This window comes from Cydia amplana, chromosome 1, assembly GCF_948474715.1.
Source record: "Cydia amplana chromosome 1, ilCydAmpl1.1, whole genome shotgun sequence".
NCBI classification, from domain to species: domain Eukaryota; kingdom Metazoa; phylum Arthropoda; class Insecta; order Lepidoptera; family Tortricidae; genus Cydia; species Cydia amplana.
Genome location: NC_086069.1, coordinates 3,120,371 through 3,136,869, shown reverse-complemented (window position 1 = coordinate 3,136,869; position 16,499 = coordinate 3,120,371). Strand labels below are relative to the sequence as shown.

Sequence of the window (16,499 nt, the reverse complement as noted above, 5' to 3'; positions counted from 1 at the left end):
ATCAAAGTTATTTACATCTCGTGCGCTTTTGAGTCCCTTACTACGCTCAAGATTCTAAATTAGTATGGGCTCCGTACGTCCGATTAGTATAGAATCTTTCGCTTGCACGGGACTCAAAATAAGCACTCGAAGAAATATCAAACTTTGATCTCTTGTTGTACAAATTACTATTGTTGACCTTCCCACGGTATTGAATAAAAGATGTAGTCAGAACAATAACACAAAGAGGTTTTATTATAAGTGACTTAATTATATCTACTGAGCCATTTTTTGTTAGAACTGTACGAGCGGAAATTGAAGTAAAAAACATTTATCATAGCTATTATTTTTATTCACATCAATCTTCCTCGACACGAACATTTTCACGAACCTTCTTATAAAACTAAAACACAGCACTCTAGGTGCACTAGTTACCTACTATAAAGATAGAGATGATCATGTGTTAAGGTTAAGTCCAAGACAAATTCGTGGCATCAGCTGCCAAATTCATATAAGCTCGATTTTTTCTTAGATTTTACACCTCTCCCAAACTACATATTTAAATATTAGAACAACACAGCATTAAATTATCTATTCTTCTTATTCACATCAATCTTCGTGGACAAGAATCGTCTTACAACAAAAACACTCAATAAAACAAGTACGAACACAAGACCCAACAGGTCGAGGTACATCTTCTGGTACCAGGGCACCAGGAGCGCAGGGGAGCGCAGATGCGGCGCGCCGCGCGTGCGCACCACGTGCTCCACCCAGTGCACCAGGGTCTTGCCGGGCGGGCTCTGGCGGTGGTGGTACACGAACGAGAGCTCCTTCACTCTGTCTCGGTACCTGAGAGAAGAAATGGGTTTAGTAAGCATGAGCATCCTCTAGTATGGTAATTAACGCATTGTTACTGATGTGTTCTTAATATGACTTCTGCTTTCAGCGCCGTGAAGAAGCCGTGTGTGGCTACTTCGCGTCGCGTTAATCTAAATTTCGTTACCTGCCTCTCTATTGCTTGAATAAATAAGCAAGTGAATAAGTATGTGATTGTGATAGAGAGGTAGATAATGATTTTACAATTTACGGCTTATGGTCCTATAACAGCCAAGTCAGCCATACAAAGCAACGTAGACCCACCTTGGGCTTCCAAGAATATCTTCAATAGCTTCTTTCAACTTCTCCGGAATGTCGTGATCAAAATCCACTCTCTTGGCATAGCCTTTGCTCACAGCCCTGTCGATGTTGAGGAACTGGTCAGCAAAGACGGGGATTCCGATTATAGGAACGCCAAAATGCAGCGCCTCCGTGTTGGATAGCAGCCCGCCGTGCGTGATAAAGAGAACGCAATTAGGATGGTCTGCAAGATAATAGGTAGGTATACATATATCACAAAATTATTCGGGCATGCTCGGCTCAAGAAGAAAGCAGTAATTAAGACACAGTCTATATAGCGACCGAAAAAGAGAACGCGTTAGCGATCACATTATTCGTAAAGATCCTCTGTCAAACCAGAGGGTCAAAATGCTGTACGTAGTACTATCAATTCTGTACAAGTACTTAGGTATATACTTAGGTAATGTTAGCATTAGAGGGGCTATCACACATTTGATTTATGAGCTGGATTGGATTGTATAAGGATGGTCACGAAAAGCTGAAGCTTCTAAAGCAGTCACCTTTATGTTGACGTCATCGTTCGTGACAAAAAGGATTTGTAGTGCAGATAAAGATTTGAATATTAATTAAGTGCTTGTGTGATAAGATTACTCACATATACATATACATATATATACATAAGTGTAAATGCCATTAGCAAACGCGTTTTTAATATAAATAACTGATTGCGTTCTTATGACCGTTTATCTCACCAAAGAGGCACAAATGGGTGTTTCAATATCGATCTTTCCAAAGAACAGGGTCGTTCCTTGTCAAATGGATTGAGGTAAATGAAAATGCAGTGAGACCCTTCATCCCATCTAACACCTTTCACCATAGCAGTTCAAACTAAGAGACTTTTAACCTCTACCCGCCCAGAGACCTATAAAAAGGTCTCCTGCTCCATTCTAATTTGAACTCTGTGTTGACAAAATAAAATTTCATTTTGCTTGGTAATGTTTGACGTATGGGCGGCTAGAGGTTAAACTCATACCTAATATGCTTTGTTGAGGAGCAAAACCAATCAAATGGACGTTTTTGGGCAGGTTCTCGGGTGACTCCTCCAGTTTCCAGATGACGGTCTGCTTCAGCTGACCGAACATAGCTAGGAGGGCATGTTTCAGTTCCGCGGACAAACTTTTGCTGCTCAGTACGGAGCCCATACTGAAGTAGATAACGCCGTGTTTAGCGTTGTCCATGAGGGTTTGGAGGTCCTGGAAAGTACCAAATTACACAATTCACATGAAAATATGTAGGTGACCGAGCTTCGCTCGGAAAACATATAAAAACTCGAAAATGCGCGTTTTCCCAGAGATAAGACTAGATCGATTTTTCGCCCCCGAAAACCCCCATATAGCAAATTTCATCGAAATCGTTAGAGCCGTTTCCGAGATCCCCGAAATATATATATATATATATATATATAAATATTAAATAAATAAATAAACAAGAATTGCTCGTTTAAAGGTATAAGATTAATAACTGATGGAGGGGAGGGAAGGATAGCATGGAATTTGAAAATAAGACTAAGTATGTATTTGTAAAATGGATAAGTTTCATAACGAAAAATTTAATCTGCCAACCGCCACGTAAGAAAAATAATGATAATTTAATTTCAAGCCATATAACTGCAACGTCTTTAGTGTAAGGTATCAACATTCAACACTCTTTGACAAGCTATGCACAAACTTGTTGGCACGCTTAGAATATGATGGTACCTTGGATGGTTCATTATAGACATTACGTCATTTTGAAGTAAATTGAACTACCTTAGGTAAAGGCTTGACGGTCTCCTCTATGTGGTACCCGGCAATAGGAATGTAGCTCTGCGGGAGACTGAACGCGCTTCCAGCGGACACATGGGAGTTGCCCAGCATCAGACTCGCGTTGTACTTGGCCGCGTCGTATGGAGGCAGGTGGCGACCCCTGGCGGCCGCTGCTGAGGTTAACGCTTTCTCGTATAGCGAAGCCTCCTGTTGTGACAAGAGCCTAGAAAATATAGGTAGGTAATAGTATAGGTAGGCAGCATTTGCAATTTGATAGTGGTTGCCTTCAAAGCATACAATGACAAACAGTCTGAAAATAGACAGTAATAAATTGATAGCAGAAATAAACGAGTAAATAACAATGACACAATTATCAATTAAGATTGTTCATCTCACAAGTCATGTAGGGAATTCTATTTGTTGGCAACTTATGTAACGCGCATTATCATCGCCAAGGCCCATATACAACCATAACTGAGTGTTTGTTTATAACTAAGGGCCCTTACGCACTAGCAGTTAACCGCGGGGGCGGCTGGCCGCGCGGCCAGCCGCTTTTCCAATTTAATATGCAACCGCTTGTGATCGTACGCACTTAACCGCCACAAAATTTCAACCGCGGCGGTTGAATGAAGAGCTGCGGCCCGCTTCGCGGCTGGCCGCCAACTTGTCTATACGCACTGGCGGTTCAGGGTGCGGCGAGCCGCCGATGAGTTTGTAGCCGAAGTATCCGTCCACTACAAGTAATAAGCGTAAGCTATTGAGAGGGACACAAGCTTTTTTGAAATCCAACCCGTGGGGAAGGAACAGAAAACAATGGCGGTCACTCTACTATTGTGCGGCCAAAACCCAGCCAGCCAGCTTAATCATTACCGTGCAAGCACGTTGGTTTTGGCCCTATAATAGTTTAAAGTTTATGTTGAGTATATGAAACGTCTTACCATTTATGATACTTAGTGGACAAAAACGTCCAGAGTCCAGCTACTCGCTGCTGGAAGTTGAAGGGCGGGACTATGGTCGAGCTGTAGTCCGTCACGTAGGCAGGGTTGGGGTCGTCGTCTATGAGGGACAGCACCATGGCGTGCGGCTCCATGGAGGACGACCAGATCAACGGACAACCGAACACTGGTGCTAGTCTGAAACGTAAGAGTTTAATCCATATAGGTATGCACGGAAATAAGTAGCATATTTTTTGCTCCGGGAATTGACAAAAGTGAAAACTTATAAAACAATCAGGGTGTTTTTAACTCTTAACCTTGAGCAACTTTTACTTTGGGACCGACCCCGATCAGATGTCGATTTTTTCTGTGGGAGAACCAGTTTTTTGCCACAAAAACGGTTTCAAACGTCACTGAAAAGGTTTCCACTCACTTCCGTGGAAACTCTTCCAAAAAACGCAAATCGTATAGGTATTCGTGGTTAATTTTCATTCATTTCGTGGCAGTTTCTTCTTTGTATGTTTTTCTTATATGTATGTATGTACTTATTTTGTTCCGTTTGTGTTTACGAACATAAAATACCATTCTAAAGTATTCATACCCGCTGTACGCCTCCGTGAACATCCACTCCGCTATAACGACGTCGAACTCCTCCCGAGCGTCGCGCAGCAGCCGCTGCACGTGCTCGTGCAGCAGCGTTCCGTTGGCGATGAGGAGCATGAGCTGCAGCACCTCCGGAGTGGCAAACGCTGGTATTTCCTTGTTCATCAGCTTCGTCAGGTCTAAAATTTCACCTGGAACCAGTCAACGTACATTTTAGGTACCTATGGTAGGAGTTTTCGTTTTCTTTAGTTCTGAATATTATTATTTTTTAAATTTGCCATTTTCCGCATTTTCAAATATCCGATACCATTTTATTTTTTCAAATAACTGTAGGTGTTTTAGTATTTTAATACAACCTGAATTAGTATTTTATACAATCGTAATATACCTACTTGTAATAGAGAGCTTTTCTACGAGTCAACTAAAATAATACTTCTACCATAAAACCTAAATATGTACCTACTTAATTAAACAAAATTAGGTAGGTAAGTAAATATCTCAGTAGATAAAAATACAGGGTGCCATTTCAGTCGTAATCAGAAATATGGTTTTCTAACTCCATAAAAAATGAGCAATTTAATGCCGGCTCTCACTAAAATCAGACAAGATTTTTTTAATTTTTTGTTTATTTTTTGTCATTTATTTTACTTTTATAAGTGGATTTAGGATATTACAACGGCTTATTAAGATATTTAAATTAGTAAATTGAATAGCTTCTTTGAATCGGAACTGTCACTGACTGTCAATTTTGTTATTTGTCCCAGTTAGAAATAAAATTTACTTAATTTTTCATTTGAAATATCTTACAAAGCTGGTTAAATACCACATTGCCACTTGTAAAAGTAAAATAAATGACAAAAAATAAACAAAAAAATTAAAAAAATCTTGTCTGATTTTAGTAAGAGTAGGGGCATTAAATTGCTCGTTGTTTATGGAGTTAGAAAAATATATTACTGATCACGACTCAAATGGCACCCTGTATAGTACAAAAGACATCAACGCACTTCTTAAGTTCTAATTCATTAAATAGTAGCGCGTCGATGTCTTTTGTTCTATCCTTAAGTAACTTACCCGCTGGAAAAAGAGCAAAGTTTGAAGACACGTCGATTTGACGCAAATTCTTTGATGGGTCCTTAATAGGAACTGGAGTTATATACGTCACCTGAAATACATAACCGTTACTGTTGAAATTAAATTAAATTAAATGATAATCAGCACCTGCTTGAAAACAACAGACAAAAATTTGCCTCTTATAAAAATAAAAAGAGATAGCAATAACAAACGTTGCTAGCTCGTCCTTATAGACACGTTTTTACCGGAGAAGTAAACGTTATGTACATATTTATTAAGTATGGACAAATAAAAAAAAATAAAACAATTCTCATGATCTGAAGAATGCGTGGTTAAAATATTTCAGATTCCGCGAGGGCATGGTGTATAATTATACAATAATTTTAATGCATAGAATAAATTGATAGGTAATTATTTCCTGTATTTGTATGGGCGATCACAAACCCACAATTAGATTAATGTAAATCTCATTAATCTGCAAATTATAGGTTTTTTTGCAAGGAACATGACTGGTGGTTATTGCGCAGTTAGCTAACGAGTTGTTCCCTAAGTACCTACCGAGAATCACAGCCTAATTTAAAGGCTAAAGCAGTGGTTCCCAAAGTTAAGAGTTTCGACCCATCTAACAAAAACTGCTAAATTCACCCCTTGACCAGGCGCATAAAATATTTTTGTAACACTCAGATGATAAGATAAGATAAGATAAAAGATAGTTTATTCAAGTAGGCATAATTACAATGCGCTTATGAACGTCAAATAAAGCTAGGTAGACCGGCGGCTCCAACCCTATACCTCTGAATTTTATATTAAAGGATTTTTTTTTCCTATACCTCTGCCCCGAGAAGATTTAAGTCCCCCCTCAATTGGAGGCGGGTATCCCAATATGGGACCGGCAACAAACTCGGCGGGACACATCTTTTCAAAAAAAAAAATTACATCTTATAATTAACATGCATTAGGTACGAGAAGATAAGTAAAAAAAAATACAATTTAAAATACTATAGAATTCATGCAATTATACACATAAGGTGTAATACAATTTGTATGGAATCATACGTTAATAACCAGACACACACGCGCGTAAACACACATAAACATACACATATTCTAAAAATCAGACATACAGAATACTCACACACGCGCGCGTACACACACATCATAGTTTCGTATGTTTAGATTATCTTTCTTTAATTTTAATTTTAATATTGTTGAAACTGAAATATAAAATGTCTAACTTGTAACATTACTGACGCTTGTAATTGGGAAGGAACTGGCTCTTGAGACACAGGGACACCTACTTTGAGAGCCAGGAACCAATGCTATGTAACCACTCAAAGTTGCAATAAAGATTATTTTTTTTTTATAATACGATGCCCTAGTAGTTTCAGGGCCCACTCAATATTCGCTCGCGAACCATAGTTTGGGAAATGCTGGGCTAAAGGCTTGTGCAGACCCAATACGTGACGTGCGTAGACAAAGACATGCACGTGCACATGCATCGTAATTAGATGCTTATGAGTGACGGCTTATGTATTAGGTAGTAGGTACAAAATGTTCCTTTGCATTTAAAGGTTAAAATACTGATTTATAAAGACAAGAAGGTGTGTTGGTAGATATTATCAATAATCATTATACTTACAAATAAATAAAATAAAAATAATAATAAACAAGGTGCACATTGAGCATTGCCCGACATATGCATATGCATAAGACCATATGGTCTTAGCAGTTTTTTAGAGAGTGGTTCAGAGCAAGCTTGATGGCCGATGGCTTACCTGATGGCCGGCCCGCAGCAGGTGCCTGACGTAGCCCTCGCCCAGGTTGATGTGGCTGCGCGTCGGGATCGGGAACACCACCAGCACCCGATACGCCTCACAAGTTAGCATCAGCACAGCTAGCACTGCTAACGCTCTCATGGTCACTGCCAATGGGGAATGTATCGTCAGGTGACAAGCAAACTCACTAATTACTAAAAAGTAATTAAACAAAAATCAACCTTATTGGAGTACTAATATGGTTCACTTTGGCTTTGGCATATATTGTGGTGGTAATTAGTGAGTTTTGCATCCTCAGGTAATTTTGAATAATGACTTTTGTACTTTACGGACACGAAACGTTCTGATAGCAAGCTTATTTGAAGGAGTCTAGCTTCTTAATAACATAAATAATATTATCATATATGTATTGGGAAGCTACAGTTAAAATATTAATTTCTTTGAAAAGTTCTCTTAATGATTCACGCGCTCTTTAGTTATATATATATAGGACGAATGGCTCTCTTTTGTAAGACAAATATAGTCCGTATATCAGCTGCTTTGCCCCAAACCAGAATATCATATGACGTTACACTATGAAAATAACTACAATAAACAAGGCGAGCCGTTTCAACATTAGTCAATTGTCTAATTCTCCTCACGGCGTAAGCGGCCGAACTTAATTTATTAGCTAGTGTTCCGATATGAGGACTCCATAGTAGATTTTTGTCCAATGTTAAACCAGTAGATTTTCTAAAGGAAACTAACTTACCACCTCTCAACTATATCTCACACACGCGAAGCTTCACTCCGAGATGACCGGCGACTGGCAGGCCACGCAAACAAAACATTACATAACGACCAGACAAGCGTGATATGTAATCTTGGTAATCGTCCCCAAACTGACTTGCACTTATCAACAAACAGAGGTACCTAGCTGACTATTTACAGTAGTGTGCGATAATAATAGAAGTTTAATTAATACTGTTATTATATTACACGAGTAGATTGAGTTAATTATTTCTAAATAGTCATAGTTACAGTTTGTCATTGGCGGCATTATCACCAGAGCCTCAAGCAATCAAACCTTTATTTATAGTACATCCATTCTGCAAGGAAGACCGCCTAATATGTGGAAGAAAAAAAAAACATATTTTCTGGATGAGATGGATGAAACTGTAGATGTATTAAAGCTTAGATTGAAACTGCGTTTGATATTAAATTGAAATAATTGTATATTTTTCATTGATTTTCCAGTTTTATAAGAGTTTCGGCTAGGACAGCCATTCTCAAAATGTGATTTTTTTGGGACCACGCGAGAAAACTTATATATATATATATATTTTTTTTTTAAACAGAGCTTCTTAGGTATATCTGGTCCACACAGTGACGAACGAAATATTTTAATTTGGGGGTCCTTCAAATATTTCGTTTTCCGTCACCAAAAAAGTTGGGAACCGCTAGGAAGTAAACAAGCCAGTTCTGTTTTTTTTTACTTCCATATTATTCAAGCAAAGTTTTTAGTTAATTTTGAATTAATGTTAAGTTATGCTGAATGAAGCATATGAATAATAATAATAGTTCGAATATGACTGATCTAAAGAGTTTTATTCCCTTAATTTTAATTTCGATACTACTTAGAAAAAAAATCTCGTATCTCACACTGTACTCAAAGTTGAAAGACAGTAACTCTGTATGCATCCCATATAGGTACGTACAGTCACCACACGGGATTGTTACTATCTGGGGGCACGGCAGTGCCCCCGCCAAGTCGAGCAAAACAAAGAGGCACGGCCGTACCATCCTTTTCTCGAAGCGATTCAGGCCATTTTCGACGTCCTGTAATTTTCAGGGAAGTTCAGTACACATCAAGGCTTCACGTGTGATGTTGATTGGCTTTAAAGAATTTCGACAAAAAATTACTCTAAATCTCGGACAAAATTTAAACATCGATCACGAGTTATTTACCACAAAGAAATTAATGTTTTATATGCTCAGTGATAGTAAATATCATCTAGTTTAAGTATTTAACATTCAAAAAGTGATACTAATGTACAGTTTTTAGTAGGAATTTTCATTATACTCGAAAACAGATTCCGGTCTGGGCACGGGAGTAGTAATTTGAGCCTTTAAGTATTTTTAAGTGTACCCTAGTAACAAATTAATCAGTGAATTACTGTTGACCTCGGTGTGAAAGTGTGACTTCTTTATGGAAAAAAATAAATGGTACGATTATCTGATGCTAACTTCCGATTTTCATCTCGGACACAAAAAAATCGCGTTCAGAACATGACCCAAATGTAGTGATTATCGAAACAGATCATTTTCTATTTGGCTATACTTCGTTCCGAATAATAAATTTTTGTGATATAATGTGGTCGATCGTCGGATCGCCTGCCGCGCGCGGCCGCCGCCCTATAGTTCAAGATGGTACCAAAATTGGCTCGCGAGCCAAAATACAGGTGCCTCGGTCGAACATTGCTCGCGCGGCCGCTGCGCGATATCGAGACGCGGCTTTAGATACTCACTCACCACCAATATTTTTCTTTTGATTGACAGAAAAGATACGAGTATCTTCCAAAGTAGTGCCGATTTCCTATTTAAGTAAACGCACACAGCTGTGTAAACGTTCTTCAACAAGATAAGTTTTTTAAGGAAACTGCACTGAGTTTAGTACGTATAGTAACAGCACCAGTCATTGGACATTTAAGAGGGAATTTGGAGTATTTGTGATATTTCCCTGATACCGGTAAAAGTTCTACCGCTTAGCGTGTTTAAAGATGAAAATCCTATCCATCTTTTATGTTTCAGGCGTGTTATATCAAAGATACTGCAATTAGTTTCCACATAATTTACAAATTAAAACTATGCTTTTTTTCTCCAGTCATGGACACTAAAGCTCCAGTAATGGTACCCCGGTAATGGACGTGGATCCAGTAATGGGCCCCCTATAATGGACATACCCTATCAGTATAAGATATTGGAACAGGGAATAAATTATTGGCAAAAAACTAGTTATTAGTCATATTTGGTATAAGCTTTTATGTAAGAATGTATTTTTCTTTTCACAGCCAACTAATACTCATCAAGACAATTCTAACAAACCCAAACACAATAAGGTTGCGTTTATTACAGAGTTCCCATGGCCACCTCCTGTCTCCATCATGAGATCAGATCCATGTTATCATAATATTGCATTGTCATCCGATTTGCTTACGTATCCAAAATTTCATCTCAAACGGAAATCCGAAAGTGGCTCAAATTCAACTTCCAAGATATGAACCACACTAACTGACATACAAACTAACAGGGCATGTTAAATAAAATTTAGTAAAAACGATATTAATTTATCCGAAGTCCGAGAAGACTTCTGTATTATTTAAACATGAAATTACGCCATGGCAAGCATCATTATGTAAGTTGTAAATTATCCCATCATAGGAGGTATGCAGTTTTAGAGCTCCTATAATGGGATTGGGCAAAATACCACTATTTTTTATACATCTCTAGAGACACAAAATAGTGTTTTGTATACCTTATCTCATGGTAAATACAATTAACAAATCACATTCTAGTTTACACCAAGTAATAATTAATTACAATTTAATATATGAACTCACCTCTCTTAGCGAAGTTGTTAAGAATTCTTACTGGTTATATTTTTCGGTGACACGACAACTTTTGGGTTGACGCCAATTTCTTAAAAAGTAACCGAAATTAATAAAAAGTCAAACTTAAACAGCTCTATGACTCTTATTTATGGTAAAATATTGCCAGTGTTCATAAACTACTTTTAGATACTTATTTTAGAGGATTTGTGGTTTTATGTCCCATTACCGGTTCCACGTCTATTATAGGGTCCATTACTATATTTATTTAATATTAATATACTATTTAAAATGCAGCGGAAACAGCGGAGCCCTGGAAATAGTTGTCCTCGGTCACTAGTCATTTACATAAATACCTAAGCCTGAGACCTACACGAACACTTTATTAATCTACGTATGTCATATAGAAGGTTATCTTTTAACATTAAAGTGAGTTCACTTAAGTTCAATTAAGTACCTATGTAACTTAGAAAGCACGACAGAGGCGTATGCAATGTGTAGGTATCGATCTATCGATATTAAAGATAAAGACACGACATTAGTTTTATTCGTTAGTTTTAAGAGTGACCAATGGAAATGGAACCCTATTATATAATAGGTATAAATGTAATACTCGTACGTACATAGTCGCTAAAAGAAAAACGTACAGTACGTACGTTGTCGTTTTTCTGTTTCTGAATTCAATACTTGAAATGACGCTATTAGAGTGACATCATTCCGATTTTCGTCGCACTTTTGGTAATTGATTGGCAATATTGTATATACATTGTAAATCTGTGACAGAGTCTGTGCAAAAGACAAAAGTTTGCTGAACTCTAGGCTAGTCGAAACGTTAAGCCATCAATCATAATTACATGTAATCTGCGTAGAAGTATTGTCAACCTTGAATACACACAACAACAATACAATATACACATCATTTAACTAAGTAGGTAATTGTATACTACCTACTATCTGCGTTGTGTACGCGTGTATGATTCTGCAGTTTCGTCCACATAGATATTACTTACCTACCTACCTAGTAAAGTAAACCATTGAAGAACTGCACTCAATGATAAATGATAACATGTGCTCATGCAACATTGTATGCTATAAGTATACCTACTTGCACGTGTCTAAGTAGTTAAGCCTACATTAAATAACATTGTAACTCAAAGAACGAACGTAGTTGCACAGTTGTCTTTCTAATCCCAATAACGATAGTTGTATTAGATTAGTCCTTTACTAAACAACTGAAGTATCTAATCTATCGCAAGTGAACAATAAAACCTTAAATCACTGAAAGCAAAAGGAACATGTGTGGACTGTAGACTAGACTTGTGTTCTCATATATGTTTTGCTATTTACGTGTTCCTAAGTAAAGATCGTGGTTCTTCTATTGGATTAGAATTGAGCAATTGCATTAGTATATTCTGATATTAATTAGTGTGAGGTATCAATATCAGTTTACTTTCTAAGGTAACCGCATCTAATTTATGGCAAGTAAAAATAATTTAAGTAGATTATACGAGACGTTTTTATCCAGATAGGCCAGATAGCTATGGCTATGGATAGCTATGGTGTTGGGTTAAAGTGTAATATGCTCATCCTAGCCATCGACAAGGCTGGAAAAAAACTGAATAGTATGTGCGGTTTACTAGACTAATAAGTACTCCATTATACTCGTAATGTTCTAGAAGAAGGAATGAGACTGACTGCGACTTTAATCCTGCTGATGGCCTGGTGCTGCGCCGGCTACAGAGTCCTGGTGGTGTTCCCGCTGCCGGGGGGCAAGAGCCATAACATCCTCGGGGAGGGGGTCGTGCGGCATCTCCTGGCCGCTGGACACGATGTAAAACTATAAGTTACTTATACCTTACTATCCTCCTAATTTTTCTAAAATGAGTTGAATGTATAAGTAAGTAGGTAAATGTGGTGTTTCCAATTTTAGGTAACATACATCACGGGAGTCCCATCGAAACTATCTGCTCCCAAGCTACGGCAGGTCGACGTCTCAGCTAACCAGAGGATTTTTAAACCGGGTGGGTATTAACTTATTATAAGTATTTTTGAAGTACCGTAAAATGGGATGAGTAAAATTTGAATGTCAGTTTTGCCCCTAATCACCCTATTTTACGGTACTTAAGAGATTTTTTTTTAAGTTTTCGACCTAAGAGTGTTTAGCGATGAACTTTTGTTGGTGCATTCCGCCAGAAGGCATCATTTGTCGGTGACTTGACGCGTATATGGGAGCATGATGGCAGGCTATCCTTTATAAGCTTTATCAATCTAAATTCTAAAGAATACCTGCATCGATTTCGAATGTATCAGATGCTAGCGCTTAATAAAAGAGATAGTAGGTATTTTATTTTATCCATTTTAAAATCGGTTTTTCTGACAGGATAACCCGTGTGGTGTCCTAATTTGTCGTCTAAATTAAGTACAAAATTTTCCAGAGGATTATTGTGACATTGACAAGATCCTGAGTCAGGGGAAAGAGATAGTGGTCGATCAATACACAGCTCGGCTGCAGCTAACGGTGACCAACTATACCGCCACGCATGAACACGTGCAGAGGTTGATGCTAGACCCGAAGGAAGAGTTCGACTTGGTCGTGATTGAGTGGCTGTTCAATGAGTTCTTAGTCGGGTAATAAGAATCTCTTTTTTTTGTGACCATATTTCGTGGAAAACTTAGGCTTAAAAACGTAGACTGAAACTGAAAATCAGCTCGCGGGCACATGCGATTTTCACTCATGTGCAGTCGTGAAGTTATAATGTAATGTTGTCTTCATAATCTTACAGTTTGTCTACGGTGTTCAACTGCCCCTTCATCTGGCTGTCCTCGCTGGAGCCCCACGGGCTGGTGCTGTCCTTGATAGACGAGTGGACGGACCCGTCCTATGTGCCGGACGTCCACTCCAAGGCCCTTCCGCCGTTTACGTTTGCACAGAGGATTAGGGAGCTATGGTCGATCATCAGGCACAAATATATCAGATGGTATATTTATTTATCTTGGATCGATATACAATAAATTCTTTAGTTACTTATATGTTTTTGACGTGATGCAGAAGATTATTATGACAAGGACAAGATAGGTACTTTAATTTATGACGTTTACAGGCAGTTAATGTCTGAAGAACAAGTACTATTTGAGCGGGCGTTCGGCCCCGCGGTCGCCATGCGAGGCCGGCAGCTGCCTCTATTGGAGGACGTGAAATACAACGCATCCATGATACTGGGCAACTCGCATGTGGTTATCGGACAATCCACCAAGCTACCGCCGAGCTACGTGCCGATAGCTGGATACCATATTCATCAGGATAAAGCTTTACCTGAAGTATGAGTATGCTCAACCTTTATGCCACATTTTTAATAATTACTAGCTTGCCTTCTATCTAGCAGACAGCTTCTATTGACTATACAAATATAGATTTTGACGTAACGCAACAACATATATCGCATGGACGGAGAATTTGAAGTAAAATAACATAGGTACCTAATACTTTTTCAGAATTTGCAAAAGATCATGGATGACGCCAAAGATGGGGTAGTTTACTTCAGTATGGGGTCCTTGTTGCAATCCACGCGCATGCCAGAGACCCTGAAGCAGGGACTCCTGGCCATGTTTGGGGGTTTGAGACAAACTGTCATATGGAAACTGGAAGAAACACCGGAGAATTTGCCGAAAAATGTCCACATTGAAAGCTTTGCACCACAGCAGAGCATTTTAGGTAAGCGACTAAAAGAAAATTGCGTGTAGGTAATTTAATAAACTACGATACTGCTACATTTACCAGTTATATAAACAGAACAAACAAGGCATAGAGTGATCTAGATAGATTATTTATTCATTTGTCATTTTTGCTAATTGCTTAAAAAATGTTTCCTTGCAACATGACAAACGATTAATAGATAATAACAATAACAGATATTTTTAATGTTAACTGCAGGTGCCGGTATTAATATCGAGCGTGACTAGGTACGATCCGCGATGAACTTACCATACAACACTGCTGATAATAGGTATTGAGATAAAAGGCACATCGTTTCTGTCTACTTAAGTACCTAGGTATTTATTATGTAGGTATTGACTTGATATTTCGAAAAGTTTTGTAGGTTCTTAGGCACAATGACCCCCATAGCGCGTAGTTGGTGTATAGGTAAATATGTCTAGTAGTGATCTCATAAAGAGTTTTTCTTCTAGCTCACCCAAACTGCATCCTGTTCATCACTCACGGCGGATTGTTGTCCACCAACGAAGCCCTCCATTTCGCCGTCCCTATCCTCGGCGTGCCCGCCTTCGCAGACCAGTTCCAAAACGTAAATCGCGCCGTCCAGAAGGGTATCGCGTCACAAGTTCCGCTGAGCTACGATCTTCCACGAGAATTGAAAGTAGCGATTGAAGAGATGATTGGAAATCCCAAGTAGGTGCAATAAGTGCAAGAGTCTGAAACTATGATAGTCAATATTTTGTTGGAATGAGGATCGCTTATATAACTCCTATCATAAGTATGTGCGTTATCAACCCTTTAAAAAACTCTAGAGTCTATCTCATCAGCTAACTCTGCCGCACCGACGTGGCAAGAGACGGAAATCAAATTCATTTATAAAATTACTTATGACGTCATACTATAAAAGTGGCTCTGCCAATTAGTCACAAATTTCTCAAAATAAAATTTATATCAGGTACCGGGAGAAAGTGAAAGAGTTGTCGTTCATCTACCACGACCGGCGCGCGCCCGGCGCGGAGCTGGTGCACTGGGTGGAGCACGTGGTGCGCACGCGCGGCGCGCCGCATCTGCGCTCCCCTGCGCTCCTGGTGCCCTGGTACCAGAAGATGTACCTCGACCTGTTGGGTCTTGTGTTTGTACTTGTTTTGTTGAGTGTGTTTGTTGTAAGAAGGCTCTTGTCGAAGAACATTGATGTGAATGATGTGAATAAAAAGAATAGATGATTAATTGTGTTTTGTTAAACTGACTCCTTGGCACTTCTATCAGTTCTAAGAACATGATTGAATGAAATTGAGTTTTAAGACACCTCATTCTTATCTTTAATTTATTATTTTCAATACAGGACAGACAACGCACAGCCTAAACCTTGAAGATACTTATAGGACTTTGAAATTCTTCAAATATTTAAATACCCTTAGAAACATTTTTATAAGCGCTGGTGGCCTAGCGGTAAGAACGTGCGACTTGCAATCCGGAGGTCGCGGGTTCGAACCCCGGCTCGTACCAATGAGTTTTTCGGAACTTGTACGAAATATCATTTGATATTTACCAGTCGCTTTTCGGTGAAGGAAAACATCGTGAGGAAACCGGACTAATCCCAATACGGGCCTAGTTTACTCTCGGGGTTGGAAGGTCAGATGGCAGTCGCTTTCGTAAAAATAGTGCCCACGCCAATTACTGGGATTAAGTAGTTGCCAAGCGGACCCCAGGCTCCCATGAGCCGTGGCAAAATGCCGGGACAACGCGAGGAAGATGATGAGAAACATTTTTTTTTAATTGTCTTTATAGTAAGTATTATCGACTTTCTACACGGACGACTTCGCGAGCTGAGGCTAGTATTATCATAAATTAATTATCCACGCTCCGTGCCAATTGAATATGTGGATAACCCTCCCGATATAATTAATATTATCTTC

General features: G+C 38.8%; 2 protein-coding genes across 2 annotated transcripts; one reads left to right on the top strand and one right to left on the bottom strand.

Moving 5' to 3' along the window:
* Positions 1-561: 561 nt before the first annotated feature.
* Positions 562-8,056, bottom strand: LOC134658737 (UDP-glucosyltransferase 2-like). Its single transcript, XM_063514412.1, has 9 exons — positions 8,047-8,056; positions 7,285-7,430; positions 5,510-5,600; positions 4,437-4,629; positions 3,839-4,033; positions 2,904-3,123; positions 2,129-2,348; positions 1,120-1,339; positions 562-828 (listed from the first exon to the last, which is right to left on the bottom strand). Coding segments are annotated over exons 1-9 (1,548 nt in total). The 5' UTR covers positions 8,048-8,056; the 3' UTR covers positions 562-566.
* A 4,490-nt stretch (positions 8,057-12,546) lies between these two features.
* On the top strand, positions 12,547-15,806 carry LOC134654946 (UDP-glucosyltransferase 2-like). The gene is made up of 8 exons (XM_063510373.1): positions 12,547-12,702; positions 12,802-12,892; positions 13,307-13,499; positions 13,655-13,849; positions 13,973-14,189; positions 14,364-14,583; positions 15,057-15,276; positions 15,539-15,806. The coding sequence occupies exons 1-8, from the start codon at positions 12,556-12,558 to the stop codon at positions 15,804-15,806; spliced, it is 1,551 nt and encodes a 516-aa protein (XP_063366443.1). The 5' UTR covers positions 12,547-12,555.
* The last annotated feature ends 693 nt before the right edge of the window (positions 15,807-16,499 follow it).